General features: G+C 37.2%; 1 protein-coding gene across 1 annotated transcript in view; it reads left to right on the top strand.

Moving 5' to 3' along the window:
* The window catches only part of CFAP54 (cilia and flagella associated protein 54), a 309,373-nt gene that overhangs the window by 214,934 nt on the left and 68,617 nt on the right, over positions 1–25,822 (top strand). The window contains exons 49-59 of the mRNA XM_046012575.1: positions 749–956; positions 2,782–2,861; positions 4,398–4,567; positions 12,054–12,159; positions 14,223–14,370; positions 15,397–15,554; positions 15,722–15,898; positions 16,000–16,126; positions 19,700–19,855; positions 21,200–21,305; positions 22,213–22,306. Coding sequence (XP_045868531.1) covers positions 749–956; positions 2,782–2,861; positions 4,398–4,567; positions 12,054–12,159; positions 14,223–14,370; positions 15,397–15,554; positions 15,722–15,898; positions 16,000–16,126; positions 19,700–19,855; positions 21,200–21,305; positions 22,213–22,306 — 1,530 coding nt within the window. The remainder of the gene's footprint in view (positions 1–748; positions 957–2,781; positions 2,862–4,397; positions 4,568–12,053; positions 12,160–14,222; positions 14,371–15,396; positions 15,555–15,721; positions 15,899–15,999; positions 16,127–19,699; positions 19,856–21,199; positions 21,306–22,212; positions 22,307–25,822) is intronic.

Here is a 25,822-nt window from a genome sequence, read left to right as displayed (position 1 = left end):
GGAGGAAGGGTCAGAATTTCGAAACAGAGTATGAAATGGTTGTCTAGGACAGAGGGAGAGTGTATGGACTAGGAAAATGTAGGATGATAACCAGTTAACACTGAGGTTTGGTCAGGATCTTAAAGTGGGCTGGCTTAGCCTGACTGCATGCTTTCCTTTAGCCCTCTTTAGCTGCAGGGTGCACACCTAAAAGAGGTCCAGTGTTAGATTTTACTATGGCTGTTTTGCCAAGGAAGTGTATGTGCACAGGAGAGGGACCAGAGAGTTGATAGGAGGTGTACACAAGGGGGAGTTCTAATGATTGAGCTCAGAATCTAAGCTGGGTAGGGAGCATAACTTGTCTATCCATTCTTCCCCTGCTCCTGTCCTAGTACCTCTTATTTACTCATGTGAAAGCAGAACAGCCGGGCATGCATGGCTGATGAGCTTTTGTGGGTTCTTTATTTTGATAAGGTGTCCCCTCCCTTGCTCTCAGCACCGGGTTCACTCATGTGGCAGAGCTGGGCTCATGAGGCACAGGTCATAAACTGGTGGGGAATGGCGGAAGCACATAGAACTGCTGGAATTTTTTTGACATTATACGTCTCTTGCGATAGACCTGCCATTATGGCACCTCGTGTCTATTCTATATTCCATCATCTAATGACACCAAATGAGGAATGCAAAAGGGGATGAAAACTAATATTACCTGAAGACAGTATTTTACTGATTTGCTTTGTTTTCTTGTTTCTTTCTTTTTTTTTTTTAGGCACTTGATGAATTAATAAGTAAAGGATTGCCTCTAATTCTGGTTACAGTTGGCCAACAACATCTCTTAAATAAGTTTTCTTTTGTTAAAGCATATTTCTTAATAAGTGTGGCTGCAACAATAAATTGTGTCCCAGAAAATTCAATGAAAACAATCTACCATGGACTTACTTCTGAGAAGAGTAGAGGAAACCTTCCAAACTTGAAAGGTAGTCTTTTTTTTATTTTTTGCTTGTTTTTTTTTTTCTCCTTTTTCACCAGCCATTCCCAGTAATCCATATGAACAGTCACCATAAAGTACATCATTAGTTTTTGATGTAGTATTCCATGATTCATTGTTTGCATAAAACACCAACTAAACAAAGAGGCAACACCCCAGAATGGGAGAAGATATTTGCAAGTGATACTGCAAAGGTCTGATCTCCAAGACCAGAATTTGTAAAATTCTGATGCTATATTGCAGTAATTGATTTTTTAAAAAAGGTTTTATTTATCTATTTGACTCAGAAAGACATAGCGAGAGAGGGAACACAAGCAGGGGAAGTGGGAGTCAGAGAAGCGGGCTTTCTGCTGAGCAAGGAGCCCAAAGTGGGGCTTGATCCCAGGATCCTGGGATTGTGACCTGAGCTGAAGGCAGCTGCTTAACTACTGAGCCACCCAGTGTCTAAAGTAATTGATTTTTGAGTGTTTAAACCAACCTTGCATTCTTGGACTAACTCCCATTTAGTCATGGTATATAAATTCTTTTTATACATTGCTGGATTGTGTTTGCTAGTATTTTGTTGAAGATTTTTACATCCTTATTCACAATAGATATTGGTCTGTAATTTTCATTTCTTGTTGTATCTTTGTCCAGTTTGGATATTGGAATAATATTGTCTCTGTTTTAAAATGTAACTTTTATTATTATTTGGGTATGATGAGGCCAACAGATCAGGAGATTATGGCCACAAAAAACATAGTTTGTTATTTAATCCTCCAAGAGGAAGGGCAGGATACTACCTAGAAGGGCCACACAGAGAAGAACCAGGGTCTTTGCCAGGGTCACTTAGAGGCAAAGAGAACAGGAGGAAAATGTGGATCAAACTCTTCCTACCATCTCTTATGTTCAGATACATCTCCCAGGGTGCTTCCATACCAGTCTCTAGGCATTTATATTTATCGTTTTCTCTCTCTCCCTTAGTTTCTCCCTTATGGGAGAAAACCCGGCCCCAGATATTTCTGCTGGGCCTTTCCCTATTCTTAAGCCTTCTTTCATACTCAGCTGACCTCTCACTCCAGAGCCCCCTAATTTAGGAGAAGAGTCAGATAGGTAGGAGTTGGAAGAAGAGGGGAAGGAAAGTGCGTTCAATTCCATGTTATTTTAGACTTCCTCTTCCCCCTTCACAAAGTTAGTCTCATTAGATGGGTATTTTTTGCAGTAATTCCGAGTTGCGGTTTTTTACTCTCTCTCTCTCTTCTGTAGTCTAGAAGTCAGGTTTACTAAAGCAGGCAGAGTCTGTGATTTAAATGATCTCAGTTCTCCGTGGCTCAGAATAAGGACAATCTTCAGATCATGGGTGGATATTTTGAGATCCTTGGGAACTGTGGATTGTGCTATTCCAAATAGTCTCACTCTTTGCTCTTAATATGAGATGCTTATGCAAATCAGTAAAACTGACATTTCCAAGATCTTACTGAAATGTTATAAATATCTGGAAGAACCAAAATACTTTGGGGACCTGAAGGGGTCCTATGATCCCAGGGGAGGAACTACTACTCTGTTTCAGTAGCCAATAATTTAAAGAACATCACCAAGCATCCTAAAGATCTTTCTAGAATTATCTGATTTTTTGTAAAAGTCATTCTTAGTCTTTGAACACGTGATATTTAGGGACCATTTGATAGAATAGTGTTTCTAATTACCATTGTGGGTTTTTTAAAATATGAAATTTATGGATGGTGTCCCAACCAATGATGAGTTTGATAAACTAGAGTTAATATATAAGCTAACCACAGATATCCTTAATTCTTCCAAAATTTTGTGCCTTATAGAGCTAAGTTTAAAGGATGATGGAAGTTCACTTGGTCAGCCTGCAAAAGTGAAAGATGACTTCACTTTTAGGATGGTGAAGGTAAGTTTGGAAATTTTTTCAAATCATACTAAATTGGTTACCAAAACATCCACTATTAAGCCCTGCACAGTCTCAGGGTTGTGTTTGCTCTTGGGAGACCAAGTAGCTTTTCTTGCATAAGCATGGATTGAGGCCAGAGATAGAGTGTACTCCTCATGAGAAAATAAGATGCCCAGAAGTTGTCAGACTTCGACTCTGCAACCTGATTAAAGAATTGTGGAGTATTCCATGCCCTGTTTCACATTTCCTAATAATAATAGTGATGACAACAGCACCACAAACAGTTACCATTTATTCAGTGCTTACAACATGACAGGCATTTTGCATGATTAATTTTTACAACTCTGTGATGTAGGCATTAATCATTTTTGAGCTATGTTGTGCTGAACCATGAAAAAATTGAGGCTTAGAAAAAAATTCACTAATGCAATGCAACTAATAAAATACAGATGGTGTTCTTAACCATTATACTAAGCTGCCCTCTTACTTATATAATATTTATTGCTCTGTACAAACAAGCTTTTAGAGACCTGTTTCTTGAAAGATTGGCTGGTCCCTTTCTCTGCCCTACTAAGTTGCTATTTACTATTGATTGTCTATTATAAAATCTCATTATCTGCAGATTACCAGTTAGGTGACTGTAGTTTAACTTGAAATACAGTCAATCCTCATTATTCACAGATTCAGTATTTGCTAATTTACCTATCTGCTAAAATTTGCTTATAACTCCAAAATTGATACTCATGGCTCATTTGTGGTCATTTGTGAACATCACAGTGCACAGAAGAATTTAAGTTGCCTACATTCCCAGCTGAGTTGGACAAGAAATGCTCTTTTTATTTCTACCCTCATACTGTAAACAAGGTTCCTTTCCATGGTCTATTGTCACATATTTTTTTTTTCATTTTTATGCTTTTCATTGGTGATTTCACTATTTGAAATGGCCTCTAATTATAGTGCTGAAATGCTGTTCAGTATTCCTAAATGTAAGAAGGCTGTGATGTGCTTTATGGAGAAAATAAATGTGTTCCATGAGCTTCAGTCAAGCATGAGTTTTATAGCCATTAGCTGTGAGTTCAAGGGTAGCAAATCTACAGTATATATCAAATAATGTGTCCTTAAATATAAACACACATTAAACAAAGTAATGTTTGGATCCTTTGGCAAAAATATTGTGACCCAAGGCCCACAGGAACCTATCGTTGTATTTCCTGTAGGAACAATACTTCAGTATTTGCTAATTCAGTATTTGCAGCCACTTTACAGAAGAGTTCCAGTGCTATGATCATTGGCTATACATACAATAAAGGGTAACTATTACACATGGTTACTCTTGCCATTACTCTCCTTTTCATTTCCTGTTGCCTTTTTCCTGTTTGCTGAGTACTCTTCTCTGATAATTATGTTCAGACTTCCTATCTGGTCTTCCATTTATTGTTGCTTTTCTCAGTACATGAAAAACACCTGGCTGAATAAGAATGCATATTACTTGTATTGTTTCTGAACTTACATGATTATGTGATGCTCTTTCTTTAGTTAATTTTACTGTCAGAAGCTGAAGACAGGCTAAACTTCCTTATGTCAGAGGTGGAGGCTCCAAGCCGTAAGAACCTCTCTCAGTGTTCTGCTGGTGAGTTGGAGATTGTGGTGGAGGCCAGGCTTCAGCTGGCTGCAATCGCCCTGCAGAGACATAGGGCAGCATACAGGTGAGTCTTTTCAGACACAGAAGAGAATTTCTTCCTCACCCTAATTTGTCAAATATGCCTTATTTTATGTGCATTTTATAAATCCCATATTAACAGAGCTTACTTGTGTTTTATTTTTCAGGGAAGCTTTCATATAGTATTACTCTTAAAAAGACAGTTATAAACAAAATGATTGCTTTATTAAAGCATACAGCTAGGATGTTTTATATAGAGAATGAACAAACAGATCTTTGCTTTTAAATTTTATTTATATATTTATTTTTTATTTTTAAATTTTAACTCCAGTATAGTTAATATTAAAAACAAGCTCTATTATTAAAAAGTAATATTTTCTGAACTATGTTTTGCTGAACCATTTAAGAAACAGTTTTGGATGGATGATCTTTAAATGTTATGCAATTGTTAGTGTCAGAACTTTCATTTGACTAGTTCATTGATTCATTCATTTACCCAACAAGTATCCATTAACTACTTCATTGTTAGGCTCTGATCTAGACACTGAGGATATAACGATGAATATAGTTCCTGTATCTAAATGCTGAAAGATATATAAACAATTAAGTGGGATAATAAAAAAAATGTATAGACCTATATTTTCAAGAACTTCTCATATCATTTGCGGTAAATACCTCTGTCATGAGGCTCTCTGACATTTCAGTAATGATTCTTTGAATAATGCACAAGTTTATTATCTTACATTCATGAATTCATTCAAAAAATAATTATGGGGACCTACAATATGCTAGCCACTATTCTAAGTTCTTGAGATATATCAATATCCCAATACTGGATAGATACCATATAGACAAATATTTAACAATATTGAAAACAGTCATACTCTCATGGAGTTTTTAAGAGGTAATAAAGGTTGACAGTAAACTGTGAACTTAATAAGTAAGTAAATTATATAGTGTGGTCAAAAATGATACATGATAGGGAGATGTCAGGAGTAGAGACAGGGGGAGGAGGAGGAGCTATCATCTTAGTATTGTGTGGTTATAATATAGAGTATGACTCCAGTTTGATGTTCAATGGCTGAGAGATTTTAAGCCCCACCACTCCCCCTTCTGCCCCACATCTGAGCAGGCAGATAAGAAAGTCCAGCTGCTTTCTTTGTGAGAAAAAGGAGAAGACTACCGGTAGCTTTTGCAAAGAGAAAATCAATTCAGCAGAAATCTCAATTTGCTCTGATTAGAAATGTACAACCATCTCATCAGTGTGAGCCTTGACCAAAGTCCATCCCATGATTAACCACATCTAAATTTGATTTCAGGCTAGAGCAGTATAGATTTTTGGACATTTATAAATTTTCGTAGTTTCTGAACAGTGATGAAAATCCACATAGTCCATTTTGGAGCAGTGACTCTCAAAATGTGGTCTGCAGATTTCTAGGGGTGTCTCCAAAACCCTTTCAGGGGAACTGTAAGGTCAGAACTATTTTATAACAAAACTAAGATGTCATTCACCATCTGCATTGTGTTGTTATTTGCACTGATGCTGCAAGAGCAACAGTAGTAAAACTTCTGGCATCTCACTGTGAGTCACAATAGTGGCACCAAACCATTCTAGTTGTCACTGAATCCTTTACTGCCCACACTTGCAATAAAAGACAAAAACAAAAACAAAAACAAAAAAACGCCAGAGCATCTGGGTGGCTCAGTCGTTTAAATATCTAACTCTTGGTCTCACCTTAGGTCTTGATCTCAGGGTTGTGAGTTCAAGCCCTGCACTGAGCTCCACACTGGGCTTGGAACCTACTTTAAAGAAAAAGCAAAAAAAAAAAAAAAAAAAAAAAAAAAAAAAAAAAAAAAAAAAAGCCTTGTTTCCCTTAAGAATGCCTTTGATGAACCAGTAGAATTTGTTACATTTATAAATCCCTATCCTTAAATATATTTTTAATATTCTGTGGAAATAGTAAATGGGAAATACACCTCAAGCATCTTTGCTGCATATCAAAGTCTGGTAGTTGTCTTGGGGAAGAAGACATGCATGACTGAAATGAGAGCTGAACAAGCAGTTTGTTTCATGGAACACCATTTTTATTTAAAAAAGCAGCTGACAAACTGGTTTTTCAGACTTGGGTGTTTGACAGACATTTTATTGAAAATGAGCAAAATGAACATGGTACTTCTAGGAAAACAACAAATACATTTGTTGCTAATGATACAATCTGAATAGGGAAATGAGAATTTTGGAAAATTTCTATTTGTCACCATGAGCCTGACAGTTTTCTGATGCTTATATTGTTCTGATGAGATTGGTGGTAATTAATATTAACAAGCATCATTTTTTAAAATTGTATAAAGAAATGTTTCAACATTAAGGGGATTTGGGTAACTCGGGGAGTTATAATACTTTACAAATCACCAGTGGATAATGTTCCAAAATCCTGGTTAACAAGGTAGACCAATAGGTTGTAATATAAGAAAGGAGGAAATTTCATCAGCATGTGCTATTGATTTTCACATTGTAAGAAGCTTTTAAAAAACTATCACTTGGGGCGCCTGGGTGGCTCAGTGGGTTAAAGCCTCTGCCTTTAGCTCAGGTCATGATACCGGGGTCCTGAGATGGAGCCCCACATCGGGCTCTCTGCTCAGTGGGGAGCCTGCTTCCTCCTCTCTCTCTGCATGCCTCTCTGCCTACTTGTGATCTCTGTCTGTCAAATAAATAAATAAAATCTTAAAAAAAAAAAAAAACCTATCGCTTGTCACATTTTGGTATAGTATCAAAGAAAAATGTTCACAATTATTTTTAAAAAGATATGAAAATACTCTTTGTATTTCTAACAGCTATCTCTGTGAGGCCTAGCCTTTTTCATATACTTCAGTCAAAACAATATGTCACAACAGACTGTAGAAGCAGATATAAAAGTCTTCTATTAAGTAGATTTTCTCTTATTTAGCCAGACATTAAAGAGATTTGCAAAAATGCAAAATAATGGCATTCTTCTGTCTTTGTTGTTTTGGGGAAATATAGATGTTTTCATAAAAATACATTATGATATGAACATTAGTGGGTTTATTTTTATTTTAAAATTAATTAGTAGTAACAAAGTTAAAGTTCTAATGAGGTAAATATTGATGAAACTCTGGAGATTCTCAATAATTTCCAAGGGTATAAATGAGTGCTGAGATAAACAAAAAAGCTTGAGACACACTGATTTAGAGTATTGTTATATTTGTAGCTATCTTTAAGAATACAGTGGTAGTTGATTGATGGTAAATGGGCTTAGCATAGTAATGTACCATTTTCCCTTTTGAAGTTTGAAGACAAGGAATTTTACTAGGTGATTTCTTAATAGAAAATATATGCAAAAATACAACGTATTTTTATACGTTATTTTTATCTTTATATATAAAATATATGACTATATGATTTCCTATAGAAGAATATAGAACTCTTTTCTTCAAACTATTTTAGAGAGCAACAGCAGCCCTAGAAAATATTTCTTGTTGTTTATCTTCCTTCTTTCCCCAGCCCTCCACATGTCTTACATCCATGGAAGACATGAGTGAAGGAAGAAGGAAACAAGGAAACAAGAAACTAAAAATCACAAAATGGCCACAGAAAGGAATGTCATTATAGAGCTTTAATTTGAAAACCAAATAGACATATGCAAATAATGTGCAAGTATATCAGAATCGCTCCTATTTTAAATACATGAACCTGGCCCTTGGGACAAAACCTGCAAAAACTTTGATGTTATTGCCTTTTTGCAGTGGAGTTGTCATTTGGGGAAGCCTACTGTCAAGATGAATGAGTTTTTCTTATGTGAACTTTACCCCCCACGAGCTTCTGTTTGGGCACTGCTGAGAGTGTTGGACAGTCCCTTTCCCAAATGATGGTTAGCTTGACATTTTATGATACTTCTAATAAAATTATGTGTCAAGGAAATTGAAAGGCACATTCCCAGGGTGACAGGTAGAGTGAGCTGCATGGATTTTATGAGAACAAACTGACCATTTTTGTCATGAATGTTAATAAGAAATAAATGGGATCAAAGTTATTCCAACTGTATTTCTACTTCTTTTAGGGATGCTTCTCAGAGTCCTATCTTTTTTTTTTTTTAAATAAGTTCCTTTCTGTTCTCCTTTATATTTAATTTATTGTCTAAATGGGATAACATTTGAGCCTTTTAATTTTGTGTCAGAATGAAACCTCCTTCCTTGGGGATTCTAGAGTGTTTATAGTGAGTAATCCTCCTACACTTTCTGTCCTTCTGGTGGAGAGCAGAAACTAGAAATTTTCCATTGTGCACCTACGTGGCACCAGGAGGATTAGGACATACTAGCTTGTTTATATTTTATTCATTAAGTTTTTGGGTTAGCAAGATTCCAAACCTCATACCTCATTTCTTTTAAAGTCAGAATTTAGCCTTCAGAACCAGAAGAATGGGGTGGGTATCACATCCTTCTTCCTGGGCTCTCTTGGACCCTTCCTGAGCTAGCCTCTGAAGCTGCACAGGAAACAGGGGGCCTTCGAAACCGGTGTGTACACTTGAGTAGCAGGGAAGGGTGTCAGGGAGAGGAAATTGTATTCCCATATACGTACTCAATTCATGTTACATCTTTTGTTGTTTTCTTGCTGTTTGTTTAGTTTTATTTAAATAAAAACCAGTAAGGTTATATAATCACAAATAATACCTTAGAAAATATTCTAGAAATATCTAAACCATTTTAATGACTCAGTAGAATCTTGGGAATTTAAAATTCAGTAATTGCAGGAAACTTTATATTCTAGTTAATAACATAGAAAAAAATCAGCTTGGTTTCCCCCCATATGCCCTGGCCTACTCACAAAATAAGAACTGCTAGTGTGCACTGAGCATCATCTAGCTGCTAAGCATTCCTTTGTCCTAAGCACACCCCATTCTTTAGGTCAAATCCATGAGGGCAGTGACTCTATCTGCAGCCCTCAGATTTGTTCCTTGCCCATAGGAGAGCAAGTAGCAAAGTAAATACCTCATTTAATCCTTAGAATGATTCCATTTCATGAAGTCTGCAAAGTAGAATGCCAAGCAAAAGGCAGTCAAGGGGACAGAGAGGTCCTTTGTGTTGATGAAAGATGTAGTCAACAATGTCTATGAAGCCACCATAAACATGGCACCAAGTAACACTACCAAAACAAAACCAAAATTGTTAGACCTGTGGAAAGACAGAGGCCACGCTATCAGCAACAGTGAAGTGTACAGGCTCGGGGGCCAGTTGCCTGCGTTCTAATCCTGCCTCTTCTTTCTAGCTGTGTCTCCTTAGGCAAGTCACTTAACATTTCTGTCTCCATTTCCTGATCTGATTACCAAGTAATGATGACAATAGTATCTACCTTGTAGGTTTGTGGTGCAGATTCAGTAAATTAATTCACACAAAGCACTTAACACAGCACCTGACAGGTTGTAAATGCCAGTTATTGTTTTTTTAAAGGATTGTAGAGAGAAAAAAAGAGAAAATCTCTGTGGACAGAGTATGTGTGTTAGCACAGTGCTTTCAGCCTTTAATACAAAATGTAGACAAAATAGAAGAGGGTTTAAAAATGTAATTTAAATGTTGAGCATACATACACACTCTGGGAACCTACAAACACTGTATCTTCTCACAAGCATCCATGAACATGTATGAAGCTGATCATGTACTCGGCCAGAAACCTTCATAACTGACCCATAGGAAGAAGTGTACCGACCACAGTCCAGGGACATGGGAGGCCTCTGGAACATGTATGGAGGGAGGTGGTAGGATCTGATTTACCTCTTGATGAGGTCATTGTGGCCACTGTGTGGAGAAAGGACTTCAGAAACAAGAGCCAGAGCAGGAGGCTGGTCAGGAAGCTCCCATTCGTGTAGCCTGGCAATGGTGGTGGCTTGGATGAAGGTGCTAGTGCTAGAGGAGGCAAGGAGCTGCTGGCTGGTACCCATATGTTGAAGGTCAAGCTGACAGAACTTGTTGATGGATTGAACACAGAGCATGAATCAGTGGTGATTCTGGACTCTGCCTCTGGGATGGAAGACAAGGGAAAAGGGACAGGTTTGGTGTAGGAGGCAAAAGCCAGAGGACCTGCTTTTCACCTATTCTGTCAGTTTCCTAGGGCTACCATAACAAAGCACCAAAAATTGGGTGGCTTCGAACAACAGAATTTTACTGTCTCATGATCCTGAAATCAGTGGTCCAAGAGATCACAGTGTCAGCAGGGCCAGGTTCTGTCTGAAGGCTCTAGAGGAGAAGCTTTCCTTGCTTCTAGTACCTTCTGGTATTTGCCCATAATCCTTGGCATTCCTTGGCTTATAAAGGCACCACTCCAGTCACCTGGCTATCTTTTCCCTGTGTGTCTTTATGTCACCTTTCCTCTGTGTATATCTGTCTCTCTGTTCAAATTTTCCCTTATTATACAAACAGCGGTCATATTGGAATAGTGTCTACCCTAATGACCTCATTTGAACTTGATTATTTCAGATTACCACCATTCTGGGGTACTGAGGGTTAGGACATCAACATACCCTTTTTTTAAAAAGGTTTTATTTCATTGTTTATTTGGGAGAGAAAAAGAGAGAGAAATAATGCATCTGAATGGGGGGAGGGGCACAGGTAGAGGGAGAGAGGGAATCTCAGGCAGACTTCCCACTGAGCGCAGAGCCCAGCATGGGACTCAGTCTTTAGTCCCTGCGTTCATGACCTGAGTCAAAATCAAGAGTCAGACACTTAACCAACTGAGCTACCCAGGCACCCCTTTTCTTCTTCCTTTTTTTTGGGAGAGGACACAGTTCAACCTATAACACCTGTTAAATATAATTGTCTATTAACTATCCAAGTGGGGACTTAGGTAGATAGATATATTGTCCATTTGGCTTTTGCCCAGTCTTTCCATGTTATAAAATATTGCTACAGAGCATCTTCAGGTATACAGATTGTTACACGTTTTGGTTTCATTTTGGAATAGATTTTTATTTTTATTATTATTTTTTTTTTTACATTTTTTTTTCCTTTTTATTAATTTTTTCAGCGTAACAGTATTCATTCTTTTTGCACAACACCCAGTGCTCCATGCAAAACGTGCCCTCCCCATCACCCACCACCTGTTCCCCCAACCTCCCACCCCTGACCCTTCAAAACCCTCAGGTTGTTTTTCAGAGTCCATAGATTTTTAAAAGAACTCTCTGAATATATATTATTAAGATATTTTGAAGAAGTGTGACATCAGTTATAAATTGGTTTAAAGTGCAGACAAACTTTTATGTGTGGCACACCAGGAAGTCAGAAGAATTGCCATCTCCAAGGTTCTGTTTTCTTTGTTTAGTACATTTGCCTTTGGTACTTCTAGATGCTGATTAAGCAATAATTTAGTGTGAGAGTTTCCAAGTGTGTAGCTTTAAATAACAAAGTTCTAGAACCTTGAAAGGTGGAGAACCACACTGTGATACATATGAAATGTATATGTGTTCATTTTATTAGTGAGATTGTCAGTACTAATAAGATTTAAAATATATTCTCTACTTTAGTGCTGCAATAGTATTTTCTACACTTAGACTTCTCCAGGATTCAAAACTTTTTAAAAAGAAGGGAGTACAAGATGACACAGAGAATTCCATCTCTCCAAGAGCTTCTGTATGTATGAATTTAATGTTTCTCTTTACAGTACTTACTATATAATAACTGTTGACACGCTAGAAAATTGTCTGATTATTTGGATGAAATAAAGGGGTAAAATAGAAAAAACAACGAGTTCAGAGTAAAAAGGTAAGTGTTGAAGCCCCATTTATGCTCTTCATTTAGTGGTATACTTGGGCAAGTCCCTTAAACTTTAAAAATTGTTTTAATTAAAAATTTAATTTTTCATTTAAATCTCATTTGTGAACTGATGGAATTTGGATGTAATAATCACTAAGGTCCTCCCAGATACATCACTCCAGTATTCTAGATCTGATTTGTTTAGCAAATAAAGTTGTTTCACTTTATTTGGCTCTTCATTTCACTTTTGAATTTATTACTTTGGCATCACCAGTATGACATCTGCATTATTTCCTACCTTGGATTTCTCTAGGTAGATTCTTCCACATTTAAGCCCAGAAGTCTGTTTGACGACTGGTGTCATGAATTCTTTGACATTTTATTGGAGTTTGATAGGACCAAGTAATTTAATAATAAAGGGTTGTTTAGGATTAAAACATAAAGATTCATCACATAGAATCCTTGCTCATTACTTTAAGCTTTACTAATAAAATTGCTAATATCTAGTGTCATTACAAATAAGCAAAACTAATTATCCTAAATAGAAACTCATTTCTTACTATATTAAAAGCAATAAAAATGCTAAAAAGCAAGCTAATTCAAAAATTGACTTAGAGGAATGGTTGCTTGTTGGAGGCTATTTTGCCTCCCAGGGGTTATTTGGCAACATCTGGAGACATTTCAGTTGTTCTAAGTACAGAGAATGCTCCTGGAATCTAGTGTGTGGAGGTCAGGGATGTTACTAAACATGCAATGCCCAGGACAGTCCTCCACAACTACCCATAGCACTGAGGCTGGAAATCCTGATTCAGATTAAGTGTCACACGGCTCTGTAGTAGTCACAGGAACTTTAGGCACAGAGAGATTAAGGTATGTGGATAGGCCTTTTGTTCTGTATTGCTAATCTAAATCCTTGACTCCTGGAGTACTTGGTGTGTCCATTTCTAGTCACTGTCCATCCTTGAGGCCTCTGTTCACTTCTTACTCTGTTCCTAGTGCTGGCTCACCCTCCTCTTCTGTGCTTCCTACCTGTCTCCGCACATTCCAGCCTCCAAGTCCTGATGGCTGCTCCTTGATTTTTAGGTATTGCCAATTGGTTGGAACTCTCAGAGGTGTATAGCAGGAACTTCCTAGAACAAATGGGCATTGTTCTAGATGATTTTAAAGTTTCCAAATGTCTAAAATCGATCCCCTGCCCCAACTTGGGAAAACCTCCCTTTGTCATTCCCTCTCAGGAGCTCTGGACATTGGTCACCCCTTTGTAAAGTACAGTAATGAAGATGGGAAATCATTTATAATACCTGTTTGGAACATGAGCAACATACAGCAGTGGATTAAGATGGGGGGGTGGCTCTAAGTTCAGAAGGACACAAGTTGGAATCCCACTTCTGCCAAAATGTAATGGAATTAAAGCAAATATTTAATTTCCTAGGTCTCCATTCTCACATCTGTAAAACAGAAGTAAGAATAACTCGTCTTTGGCTTTTTGGGAGAATCAAATAAGATAATGTGTATAAAGTATTTGGCATAGTGCCTGGAACATAATACGTATTCCATAAGTATTAGTCACTGTTATTTATTATTCTTCAGCCATTAAGATAATGTTTATAAAATTTTTGAAGACATAGACACCACTGGTAATATAATTTGCAATGAAAAATTCAGAGCACAAAACTATTTTCTATAATGGGTATAGAAAGAAAAAGAAAAGTTGAAAATCGGTATGCCAGATATTAATAGAGGGTGGTGGGACTGTGAATGATTTTTTTTATTTTGTGTGTGTACTTCTTACGTTATAGAATGTGCAAGACAGATTTCCAAACTTAAAAATTTAATAGTATTAAATCATATCAGATGCTTCTCTTAACTTACATTTAGCATTAGGCTAGGCTTTTAACATTATTAAATAGCAAGATAACCATCATTTTCATGTTGTTTAGGCTACTGAAAATAAAGATGAGAATGAATTTTTAGATCCCGTTTCCCTAAATTCTCGAGAATATTTCAGCATTCATCTCTGGTTGAGGTGCCGCTTAGCACTGGTGACTGCTTTTGTTGCACAGATTCATGGCATCGGAATCGTGACAGGTACAAATATCCTATTTTCTTAATCCCAGTTTTCATAAAAATTAATTTTACTCAGGTAATGGAGGTTTTATTGAGATACATTTTATTACTAACATTTTCTAACTTTTATAGCTTGATCTGTTTCCAGAATAAAAAAATTCATGTCATTAACCAAGAATAATCATGTCTGTAGTCCCTTGAATCACTGATGTATGGCATATATGTTTCTGATGTATGGAGAGCAGGCAAGGAGATTTCAAAATGCTAACATGCAGTACTTGTCATTGACGGAGGCAGTATAGCGTAGGGTACCTGAGCACAGACTTTGGCTCCAGGTACTTGATCTGGGTTCAAATGTTTGGTCCACCACTTTCTCCCTGTGTGGTCTTGGCCAAGTCCCTTAATCCCCCTATGCCTCAATTTCCTCCGTGGCACATATGGAAATAATTTTACCTACTTCTTAGGGTTATTATCAGTCTTAAATGGGTTAAATTTATAAAGTTTTAGATGATAGCCTGGCACATACACATGTTAGTTCTTACAGTGATTAATAATTCTCTACTTGGAAATCTACCTATCCACCTATCTCTGTCCATCTTCCACATTAATTTTTTTTAATATCTTATTTATTTATTTGACAGATAGAGATCACAAGTAGAGAGGCAGGCAGAGAGAGAGAGAGGAGGAAGCAGGATCCCCGCCAAGGAGCCCGATGCGGGGCTCGATCCCAGGACCCTGGGATCATGACCTGAGCGAAAGGCAGAGGTTTTAACCCACTGAGCCACCCAGGCGCCCCCACATTAATTTTTTTTCACATAGCATCATTACTTTTGCAGCACTGGGTTACCCTGAAGTACTTTCTCCCAAATTGCAATTTGCAACACATTTATTTTTCATGTTTCATGTAAAGTCTGTTTTCCAACTTTATATCTTCCTGTTCTTCTGTATTATACAATATTTCTGGGACGGATGGATATTGGGGGGTGTTGTGCATATGTAAATTTGCTTTCCTATGGTATTTTAGATAACTGCATTTATTTACTTTAGAAAACGATATGATAGATTACGTCAGCCTCATCAATGAAGTGTGTGAGGAGGCAAAAAGTGCAGGCGACAGGGAGCTGCAGGCTGAGTTCTTGATGCAAGCTGTAATCATTGGCCTACAAGAAAAACATCTAAAGACAGACATCATAACCAAGCTTCAGGTAGGAAAGAAACCTCTTTCACATTGATACTTACCTAATGATTCTGATTAGAGCAAAAGGAGAGAATTTTAAATTCCCTTAGGTGCTGAATGCACAACAGTTTGGTCAGCTCTTGTTTCAGTGAATTGGAAATGGGACTATCAAAAGGAATAATTTTATTTTAATAGGCAATAATACATTTGCTTGAAGAAAGTGAATTTATTTCTCCTCGATCTCATTTAACCCTGGTGAGAAGCATGCTTTTATTGGATGACTTAACAAAAGCTGAGAAATTCAAGGAAACTTCTTTAAAAACAGAAAAATTACATTTGTTGATTCAGTCTCACAACATTCTTATTGAACAGGTGAGCATGCTTTTGTGTCCTCAAGACCTAGAAACTTATTTCTGTGTCTTCTTATTCCAAACTACATTAGCTAGTTACTAACTACAGTATTCCTTTTACAGATGCTGACTTTTGGAGAAACAATTGAATTTCCTTTATCAAACACTGACTATGCAAGTCCATTACAGCCTTTGAAAAATATCTATCTTCCTCATGTCATGTTATTGGCCAAAACCAAAATGAGAATTGGTAAGAACGTTTAAACACATATTACACTCAAGTCACTGATGAAAAATTTTTATTTTCAGACAGGTTGTCAGAGGGATAATATTTATGAATACCAGGCTTCATTTATTTTAACAAATAGTTTTTGATTATTTACCATGTGCCAGACTCTGTGTGGGGTCCTAGGAAGTTACTGGAAATTAAATGGATATAGTCCCTGATCTTAGTGTGGGAGACAGAAATAAGCAAGTAAACAAACCATATGAAGAAGGGCATATTATATTATAAATATGATATGAAATATTTTAACATTTATGAAATATTTCTAGAATTTTATAAACATTTATAAAATTTAATAAGATAAATATTGTATAAGATAAAATATTTATTTGATAACTACCAGACAGAAAAATCAGTGAGGATATAGAAAGCTTACTGTAATTATAAATTGTCAGTTTTATGAAAGATGTGGATGAATTCTGCTGATAAAGAATAATGAAGGGAGGGGGGCCTATTTAGATAGAATCACTGGGGAAGAGCTCTCTGGGGAAGTGCTATTTAACCCTAAACCTTAAATTGCAAGTGACTAGTTCTGCATGGTGGAGGCAGAGAGAGCCTTGAGTGGTAGGTTCTGAGATTACGATGAGTGTGACCTATTCTAGAACTGTGGGAGACCAATACAGCCTACAGAGTGGACTAGGAAACACCTCATGGAAGAGGTGAGCTGGGACGGTATATGTTTCAGATTAGGCTGCTGGCTGAAGACTAGATTGTAGGGTAGCCTGGAGCCAACTGCAAGTGGACCTCATGGGAGTTGTTGGAACAGGAAACCAGAAGGCATACAGCTCTTGGGAACCAAGGTGGAGCCAACTGGTGCTGTCCTTCTCAGGAGCTGACAGATTGTTTCAGTCTTTCTCTAGGACACAATCTCTGGTCTTTGACCCAAGGCTTGCCTCCCTCTACCTCCCCAGCAGGTTTTGCCCAGCTCAAGAGATTAGAAAATCTTTGTAGCATAATAATATCAGTGTTCTAACCCTATATTAATCATGCCTCTTCCATTTCTGTATTTCTGATGCTTTGACATTTAGGGCTATGCTGATCAGGGAGGGACTTCCCAAGGCTAACGGGTTCCTAGAAATTAGCAAACATCTATCCTCTAAGCATGCCTTTTACATGCAAACTGTTCCAGAACCCATCCTCTGAACCTTTATTGGACTCCCTTATTGTCCTTTGCTGGGCTCTGACATGCTGGGCCACTATTTTTCTGCCCTAATCACCCTAGGGACAGGTATCAGACTCCTAGCAGAGCCCACTGAAATTATTCAAACTCATTAATCCTAAACCTGTTTGGCCTGCTTACCCTAACCTAATCATCCCCTCCTACAAAATTCAGAATAAAGGTTCTTATCCACATTTTCCCCTTGTTCCCTCCACCTCCTGACTGACTTTTATGCTTTTCTATGTGGTGTAGTATGCCCCATCCTCTGGGAAGTGTAACAGTCTTTTCAGTGGTGGCTGTCACTGGGCCTGTTGACCTCATCACACCTGAACATTAAAAAAAACCCTGCATTTTAAAACATTGCCCTTCACCTCCTGGGGCCCATTTGCCTCCTGTACCAGGGGCTGCTCAGCTCAGGAGAGGCTGATTGGACCAGAACAGAAAAGAGAGGGCAACAGAGGTGTGGTCAAACCATCGTCTGTCCAGAATCTTCTCCCTAATGTCCTTTCTGCTGCACATCCCCCTCATTATTATTGATCATTATTATTACAAGATTTTTCGTCATCATCATCAGATAGGAATTTTGCTATTTTGGGTAAATCGTATCACCTCTACATTGTTGAAATTCGAGTGGCCTAGCTGACCTCTAGAATTCCTTCCAGCAATCTGATCGCCGGAGAGCTATTTTTGTGCATTTCTAGTTCACGATTTGTTATATTATCAGTATATTCAATTGCCACAAAAGCTTAAAGTACAGATTGTGTTCAGTTGTACAGATTGTGTTAAATCAAATGTATTCTCTGCTTTCATGACTCCCTAATCTTGAAGATGTGTCACCACTCAGTGACAATAGTGCCACCGTTTTTTAGACTCACTTGAGGCAGAACAGCTTGCTTTCTGTTATATTATATTAAATACAGACTTAAAAAACAAAACCAAAAGCAGATTTTCTGTCAAAACAACATCAGTTTCACAACTTCTTTTTCACAGAGTTGATGTTTATTGGAAACAGGAGCACTTCAATATTATGAAGCATAAAATCATCTGATTTGATGCTTTCTCGACAGTTTTCCTTTATAGTGAGCCTATACATTGCATTCCAAGAATAGAGCCACTTAAATAATTGTTTTTTTCTTTGTGAAAGCCTCAGACAGAAAAAAAATCATTTTGAAATTGTTTTTATAAAACCAAAAATAAACATCATGGTTATTTGAGATCATTTTCCCCCTTAATGACAAAACCTTGAGCTTTCCCATAATGAAAACATGGATTACTGATTGATTGTATAATAGGTGTGAAAAAAGCTGCAAGGATGATGCTCAGGAGTGGGGATATAGGAGGGAGCCATCTCTGCCCTCAGAGAGCCTGTTGTCAAGCTAAGGAAACAGAGAAAGAAAACTGTTGGTAATTTCTGTAACAGGTCTCTTCCTAATTTTCACAAAAATCTAGAAGACAAATCTAGAAGTACTTTTGGTATATATTAATACTTTATTATATAGAGTATATTTTTCCATATATAGTACCTATATATATATGCCTGCTTAAATTACATGAAGATACTTGATATTATTGTTTTATATTAATAAAAAGCTGTAGTATAATTTGAAACAAGAAGTGAGACACATAAAAATGGGAGCTGTGTTGAAGTATGAAGTTGTATTGAATGGATGATGTTAGCATATCCTTGCCTGGGATCTACTCACAATTGGTCACTGTTGGGATGAAGAACACGGACTCTGGAGAAAGATTTCTGGTCCATTTTCCATTTTTTTCCAATGCCTCCATATTATCCGGCACTCAGAAAATATATGCTAAATAGCTATCTGTCCGTCTGTCTGTGAGGGTACACAGATTAAATCTAATGCCTCTTCAACAATACAGCAGTCCTTCATTACGTTAAGTGATGATGGGACCACACAAGAAGCCCTTATCCACATGGCTTTTGCCATCTAGTTGCAGTGACAAAATATGCATAGCGAGCACCCACTAATAGAGCTGAAAAGAAACAAAATTACTGCCTATTAATATATGCAAATTTTTATTGGGAACAATATAAAACTTCATAAAACTTCCAGATGTTTCCCTGATAACAACCTCATCTTAGGAACACAGTTGTTTTGTAGAACATAATGAAATTTTAAGAACTGCAAGAGACTTGAGAAATTATCCTTCATTTTAAAAATGAGAAAATGTCAAAATTTATCAAAGATAAAGTTGCAAAGGGCTACTGTTGTAGTGCATTGAAATATTTGGGTACTGAATTTTAAGAAAATATTTCTTAGATGCTAAAAAGTAAATAGCAGAGTTCTTAATAGAACTGATGGTGAGAAAAGTCTGAGTAACTTGGAGGCTTTTTATGAACAACCTATTCCTTATAGGACATACAGTGGCCAAACAAGTATATTATACCAGTAAAAAGAAGGATCCCTCAAAGTGGTTCCCTGCCCTTCATCTTTTTGAAACAGCACTGAAGCTCTGTCAGGTATCAGCAACAGAAGAACATGAGGTGGAAGCTGAAATTCTTTTTCAGAAAGGTAAGATGTACTTGGGATCAGAACTATGATAAAGTTTATAGATTTTTTTTCCTATTAATGATAGGTTTCTTGAAAACCTGGTCAGTGACTGTAAAAAAATACAGGTTTTACACAGGGCTTAGTGATGCAAAGGCATTGATACCCCTGCCGGACTCAGTTAGGGATAAAGAGAACACTGCTTATTTTAAGTTTATATCAAGAAAGGGGGAAAAAAGTACTGCTTCTTAATTTCTTCTATAATTATAATTGGCCCTCATGCAAAATTTCATATTTGACTCAAAAATGTCCTCGTCAGCCATTTAGCTACAAATAATGTAAATAATGTGGGAAGGCATCTTTTATGCATAATTTCATTCCTTAGGTAGGCATTTTAGTTAATTTCTATAAAAGATACATACCCATTTAAATTAAATAGCTATAGCACACCTATATTTATAAGTTACGTACAATACATATTTGTATAATATGGTCATATAATTTTATTGTGGCTGTTTTAGCCATGAGAAGAGTGATGGTGATGATGATGATGATTGCTGTCATTTGTTGATCATCAATTAGATGAAAGGCACTGTAGTTGTCAATGTTCAACATCTCATATTGCTAATTCTTACAATAGCTCTACAGGATAGGCATGGCTAATCCTGGTTGACAGCTGAGGAAAATGAGATACAGTCTGGCTGAGTAACTTTCTCTAGGTCAGCAGCTTCTAAATGATAGTAGCCAGATGTGAACTTAACACCGGGAGGCTCTGTGCCCTATGTGCAGCCCTTCACATGCTGCATGAAATCTGCGAATCCTTTTCATATTGATAAAGATTTCCCTTTCTTGCCCTTCTGGCTACAGAAGTGCCATTCCAGTGAAGGCTGTGGCTCACCGTTAGGTCTGAGAGCTGTGTGAGCCCTAAAGCATTTGCATCATTTGTGATTGTTTTCAAGTGTTTGTTGACTTTTTAGGCTTTATTTTAACAGAGTTGTGTGATATCTGCAATACTAGACAGAGGAAAGAGGACATAGATGTAGACAAACGGAATGAGCCCTATAGAGGAAAGGAAAGCACAAAGGAAGGAAGTAGAAAAATAAGATGGTAAGAACATTTGTGTCTAGAAAGCCAAAGGAGGCTTTGACTCAGTGTTTCTCACTAAAGGCAGAGTGAGGCTGGAGACTCCTGGGGAAGGAAGCAAAGGATCTTTCACTATTAGCTGACCTTACCGCAAAAACAACAGACAGATGGGCAAAAAGGACAGCACATCCAATTTTCTAAAGTTCCAGCATGAAATATTTATCCTGAAGTTCTAAATGATAAAAAAAGGAAAAACCATTTATATATATATTTTTATTCTTTCAGGCAAAATAGAACGTCAAATATTGATGGAAGAGAAATCTCCAAGTTCACAACTTGGGAGTTTATTTGAAGCTATACAGCTGAGCTTGAGAAATGATCAAAACTCAGGGTAAAAAGAAAATCTTTCCATTATTATAACTATATGTGTTTTGATTTAAGCCCTATGTTTTCGTACTACATTGAACATTCAAGGCTGGGATGACTAGGAGACCCCTTCCCACCACAGAGCTCATTCACTGGGGTTCATTGTCCAGCAGGTTTACTGACTTCCTTTTCATGATCATTGACCTTGGCTCTGACCAAGGCTTGTTTTTACAGTGATGGTTGATGATGGCAGTTATCACAGTGCATACTAGACTGTGAATTTACTTCTAGTCTTTACTCACACCGAAACCTGTCTGTCCCAGGATTCTAGCAGCCTCCCATGGATGTGAAATTGTATCTAGAAAGGATTTATGTGGATCTTCACTCTGTCAGCAGGACCAGGGCTGGCCAACTTAATTCTATATAAAAATCATCTTAAGAATGGGTATACGCCAGTATTATTACAACTGTGCTGATTAAAATGGCCCCAACTGACAGGTTGGATACTGAGTACACAGACCTAATCCATACCAAATCACTGCTTTCTGCCTGACTCTGTGTGTCTCTTTCCACTTTAGTGTAGGAGGATAGAAAGAGAGGTCTGGTTTGCAAGGCATTTCCTTAAGACCTGGTTTTCACTTCTTTAGTGCTTTGTGTGCTGGACTATTCTAGAATGGTCTTGATGCTGGGCTTCAGAGAATGTTGTCAGCACAGGACGAGGTTGAATGTCTCTTCAATAGCTTTCAGTTTCAGTAGGGAGGATGGTATTGGTGTCTATGTCAACAGTGCTATGAAAAGAAGGTGTGAGTCTGGGGGACAGGTACTGGTTTTATCTATTTTTACCTTTCATTAGCTCAGAAATTGTGGAAAATGATGCAAAATGATTATGAATGGTGAAACTATTTAATAAGTACAATGTTATATCATTTTAGGTTGATAAGAGACTCCTACTTAGAAATGGCCCTATTATTTTTACATATGAGGAAGCCGAAAGCCAAACTTTCAACATCACCGTTAACACTTATGGTAATAAACTATTTTATTATAAATCTTAAGTTAATTGTCTTTGAACTTGCTATTTTGGTAACTCTGTGCTAGAACTAATGAGATTGATTTTCCTGTATGACTTGGAGAAATTAATTCGCTACTTTATAGTCACACTCATGTTTAAATACTTCTTTGGATACTTTATATAAGGCTCTGGAAATAGAGTCTATGTGGACATTTTTACCTGTTAAAATGTTATACCTGAAATGTAGGTATGTGTAAATACTCTAAGTTATTCATATAAATCAGGAAATTACAAGAAATGATATATTGGTTAAGCAGATGGACAAAGAAGATTTTCATCAAGGATATGATGTACAAACAGATCACCTTTTGAAAGACTCATTCATTTATTCATCACATACCTACTGAATATCTACTATGACCCAGACAATATTCTGGAAGGTTATGAAGCAGTGATTAAGACAAACTTAGTCCTTGTTCTCACGGGGCTTATCTTTTAGTAGAGGGAGACAGACAATAAACCAGTAAAGGAAGAAGCAAGAGGAAGAAAGGTGGGAAGGAGGGAGGAAGGGAGGGGAGAGAAGGAAGGGGGGATGATTTAGGTGGTGAAATTGGAGATTAGGAAAGAACATAAGTCGGTGGGACTGTGAATGACTCTGTTGGGAAACACAAGATTCAAGGTGGGATTTGTTGGATGAGGAGAGTTGCAGAGGCATGTCATTGGCATCATGCATCTATCTAGAGCAGTCCTTCCAAACTCAGGGGCAGAAGCACCTCTGGGGATCCTGTGAAAATACAGAATCCAATTTGGTATGTTGAGATTGAGGTCCTCAGGTTTGATATTTCTAAGGAACTCCAGGTTAATACTGCTACTGCTGGTCTGGGGGCCACACTTGAATTCCAGGGATCTAGACTGAGGGAGATCCTGTGGGCAGGATGTGGGTGCATTGGAGATAGATGAGCCCAGTAAATTGTAGTTTTTACTTTTTAAATTTCAGTAGGCTTTTTATAATTCATTGCAATTAAGTAATCCTTTGACCCAGCAAGAGATTTTTTCAAAAAGTTTTGGTATCAAATTTCTAATTTTTGAGACAGCATAGATGTGATTTAAACCTTTAAGCTAACAGGCTTTTAGTTAGTTGAATTATTCACATGATAGACACTTAGGTAGATATAGCAGCTATTATTTTATTTTATTTTTTATCAAAATGATTACATAGAAAAGTTACTTTTTATGGTGTGATAAACATGTTTATTTCTAGTAAGAGGAAATGAAAATCTTTGTTTCTATGGCAAGTAGCAATGCAAATTGATAGGATGCTAGGATAATAACATATCACCTTTTTGGACTTTATTAGAGAAGTATTCATACTTTAGAGCTTGAATAAGGTAGAATTTGAATGAAAAAATAGCATAATTCCATACAATATCACATTATTTTTTGTATGATGTAATACAAATATTTTAGCAAGTCATACAATTAATAGAAACACAGAGAACAGCCAAAGACAAATAAGAATTTATCCAGACACATTCAACCATTGAAATTATCACATTAGAAGTTTGTCCTAATAAAGGCATGCTTTGGGGCGCCTGGGTGGCTCAGTGGATTAGGCCGCTGCCTTCGGCTCGGGTCATGATCTCAGGGTCCTGGGGTCGAGCCCCGCATCGGGCTCTCTGCTCCGCAGGGAGCCTGCTTCCTCCTCTCTCTCTGCCTGCCTCTCTGCCTACTTGTGATCTCTCTCTCTGTCAAATAAATAAATAAAATCTTAAAAAAAAAAAGGCATGCTTTATAAACCCTTAAAAAAAACCACTATTGCTTCACTTTTATGGAGAGTCCACAGAGCAAAGTGGCCAGAGCACTGGTTTGGGTTTGAATCCTAGCTTCACGACATACCAGCAGGGTAATTGGGGTCTTTCTAAGCCTAGTTTCCTCATCTGTGAGGTGGAGATGAGGATATTGACCTCTTCGAGTAGGAGAATTAAACGAGATAATGGGCATGGCACATAATAAGTACTCAAAAAAGAGGTGTACCGTTTTCTATCAATATGTGACTTTGGCTAAACATTCACATTTTATCTTTCTAGAGTCTTTTGTACATAGTAGGCGTTCAATAATTATTTTTTCAGTTAAATGGAATTGACTATTTCGTGAACATGTATTCATTCATTAACCAAATCCTTATCGAGTGCCTAATGTATGCCAGGCATGTTACTCTCTTTCCCTAAGAAGCACAGATGAGCAAGGCAGAGAAATAATTATATCAAAATCTAATGAGGACTATAATCAAGATATGTCAAAGTAGAGAAGTGGAACAAAGTGGGAACTAATTCTGCTTTGGGGGAATACTGGAGAAAGCTTCACAAACGAGATGAATTTTGAGGAATGACTAGACGTTTTCCAAGTAGTTAAGCAGGTTAAGTTAAGCAGTTAAGCAAAAATAGTTCAAAAATAGTTCAAAGAAAGAGATTAGCAAGCACACATATTAAAAATAGATTTATTGAGGTACAGTTTACATGCATGAAATTAACCTGTTTTAAGAGTGCAGTTCACAGATGTTTGGTAGCTTACAGAGCTGTGGAGCTAGCATCACCATCCAGTTTTAGAACACTCCCATATTCCAAGAAGATCCCTAGTGCCCATTCGCAGTCATTTCCATTTCTATCTCTAGCCCCAAGCAACCACTAATTTGTTTTTTTACCTCCATAGATTGGCCTTTTCTGGGTATTTCTATAATGGAATTTCATATAAATGGAATCATACAATATGTAGTCTTCTGTGCCTGCCTCTTCACTTAGTGTTATGTTCTTGAGGTTCACGTATGTTGTAACATGTAACAGATGTTCCTTTTTATTGCTGAATAGTCTTTTTTTCAGATATACAGTATTTTTTATTTATTTATTTTTTTACCATTCAGCAGTTTATGGATGGATATATGAATTGCTTCCACTTTCTGGATATTTTGATTAATACTGCTTTGAACATTTATATACAAGTTTTAAAGTATATGTTTTCAGTTCTCTTGGGTGTATATCTAAGAATTAGATTGCTGTATCATATGCTAACTCTATGTTTAACCTTTTGATGATCTGTCAGATTGTTTTCCAATGTGCCTGTACCATTTTGTATTCCTTTGAGCAGTGAATAAGAGTTCCAGTTTCTCCACAGCCTGGCCATCACTTGTTATTATCTCTATCATTGATTGTTGCCATCCTAGTTGTTATAAAATGTATCTCATTGTAGCTATGGTGTGCACTTCCCTGTTGTCCAATGATACTGAGATCTTTTCATGTGCTTACTGATCATTTCTGTATCTTCTTTGGGGAAATATTTATTTAGATCTTTTGCCCATAACCTTGTGCCCTCTATCCCTACACTTTGAAGAGTTTTGATCAGGAAGAGATGCTGTACTTTGTCAAATGCTTTTTCAGCATTTATTGAGAGTATCATATGGCTCTTGTTCTTTCTTTTATTAATGTGTTGTATCACGTTGATTGACTTGCAGATGTTGAACCAAACTTGCAGCCCTG

This window comes from Meles meles, chromosome 7 (assembly GCF_922984935.1).
Source record: "Meles meles chromosome 7, mMelMel3.1 paternal haplotype, whole genome shotgun sequence".
NCBI classification, from domain to species: domain Eukaryota; kingdom Metazoa; phylum Chordata; class Mammalia; order Carnivora; family Mustelidae; genus Meles; species Meles meles.
The sequence above is the reverse complement of the archived record's forward strand: the minus strand, read 5'-3'. Positions and strand labels throughout refer to the sequence as shown.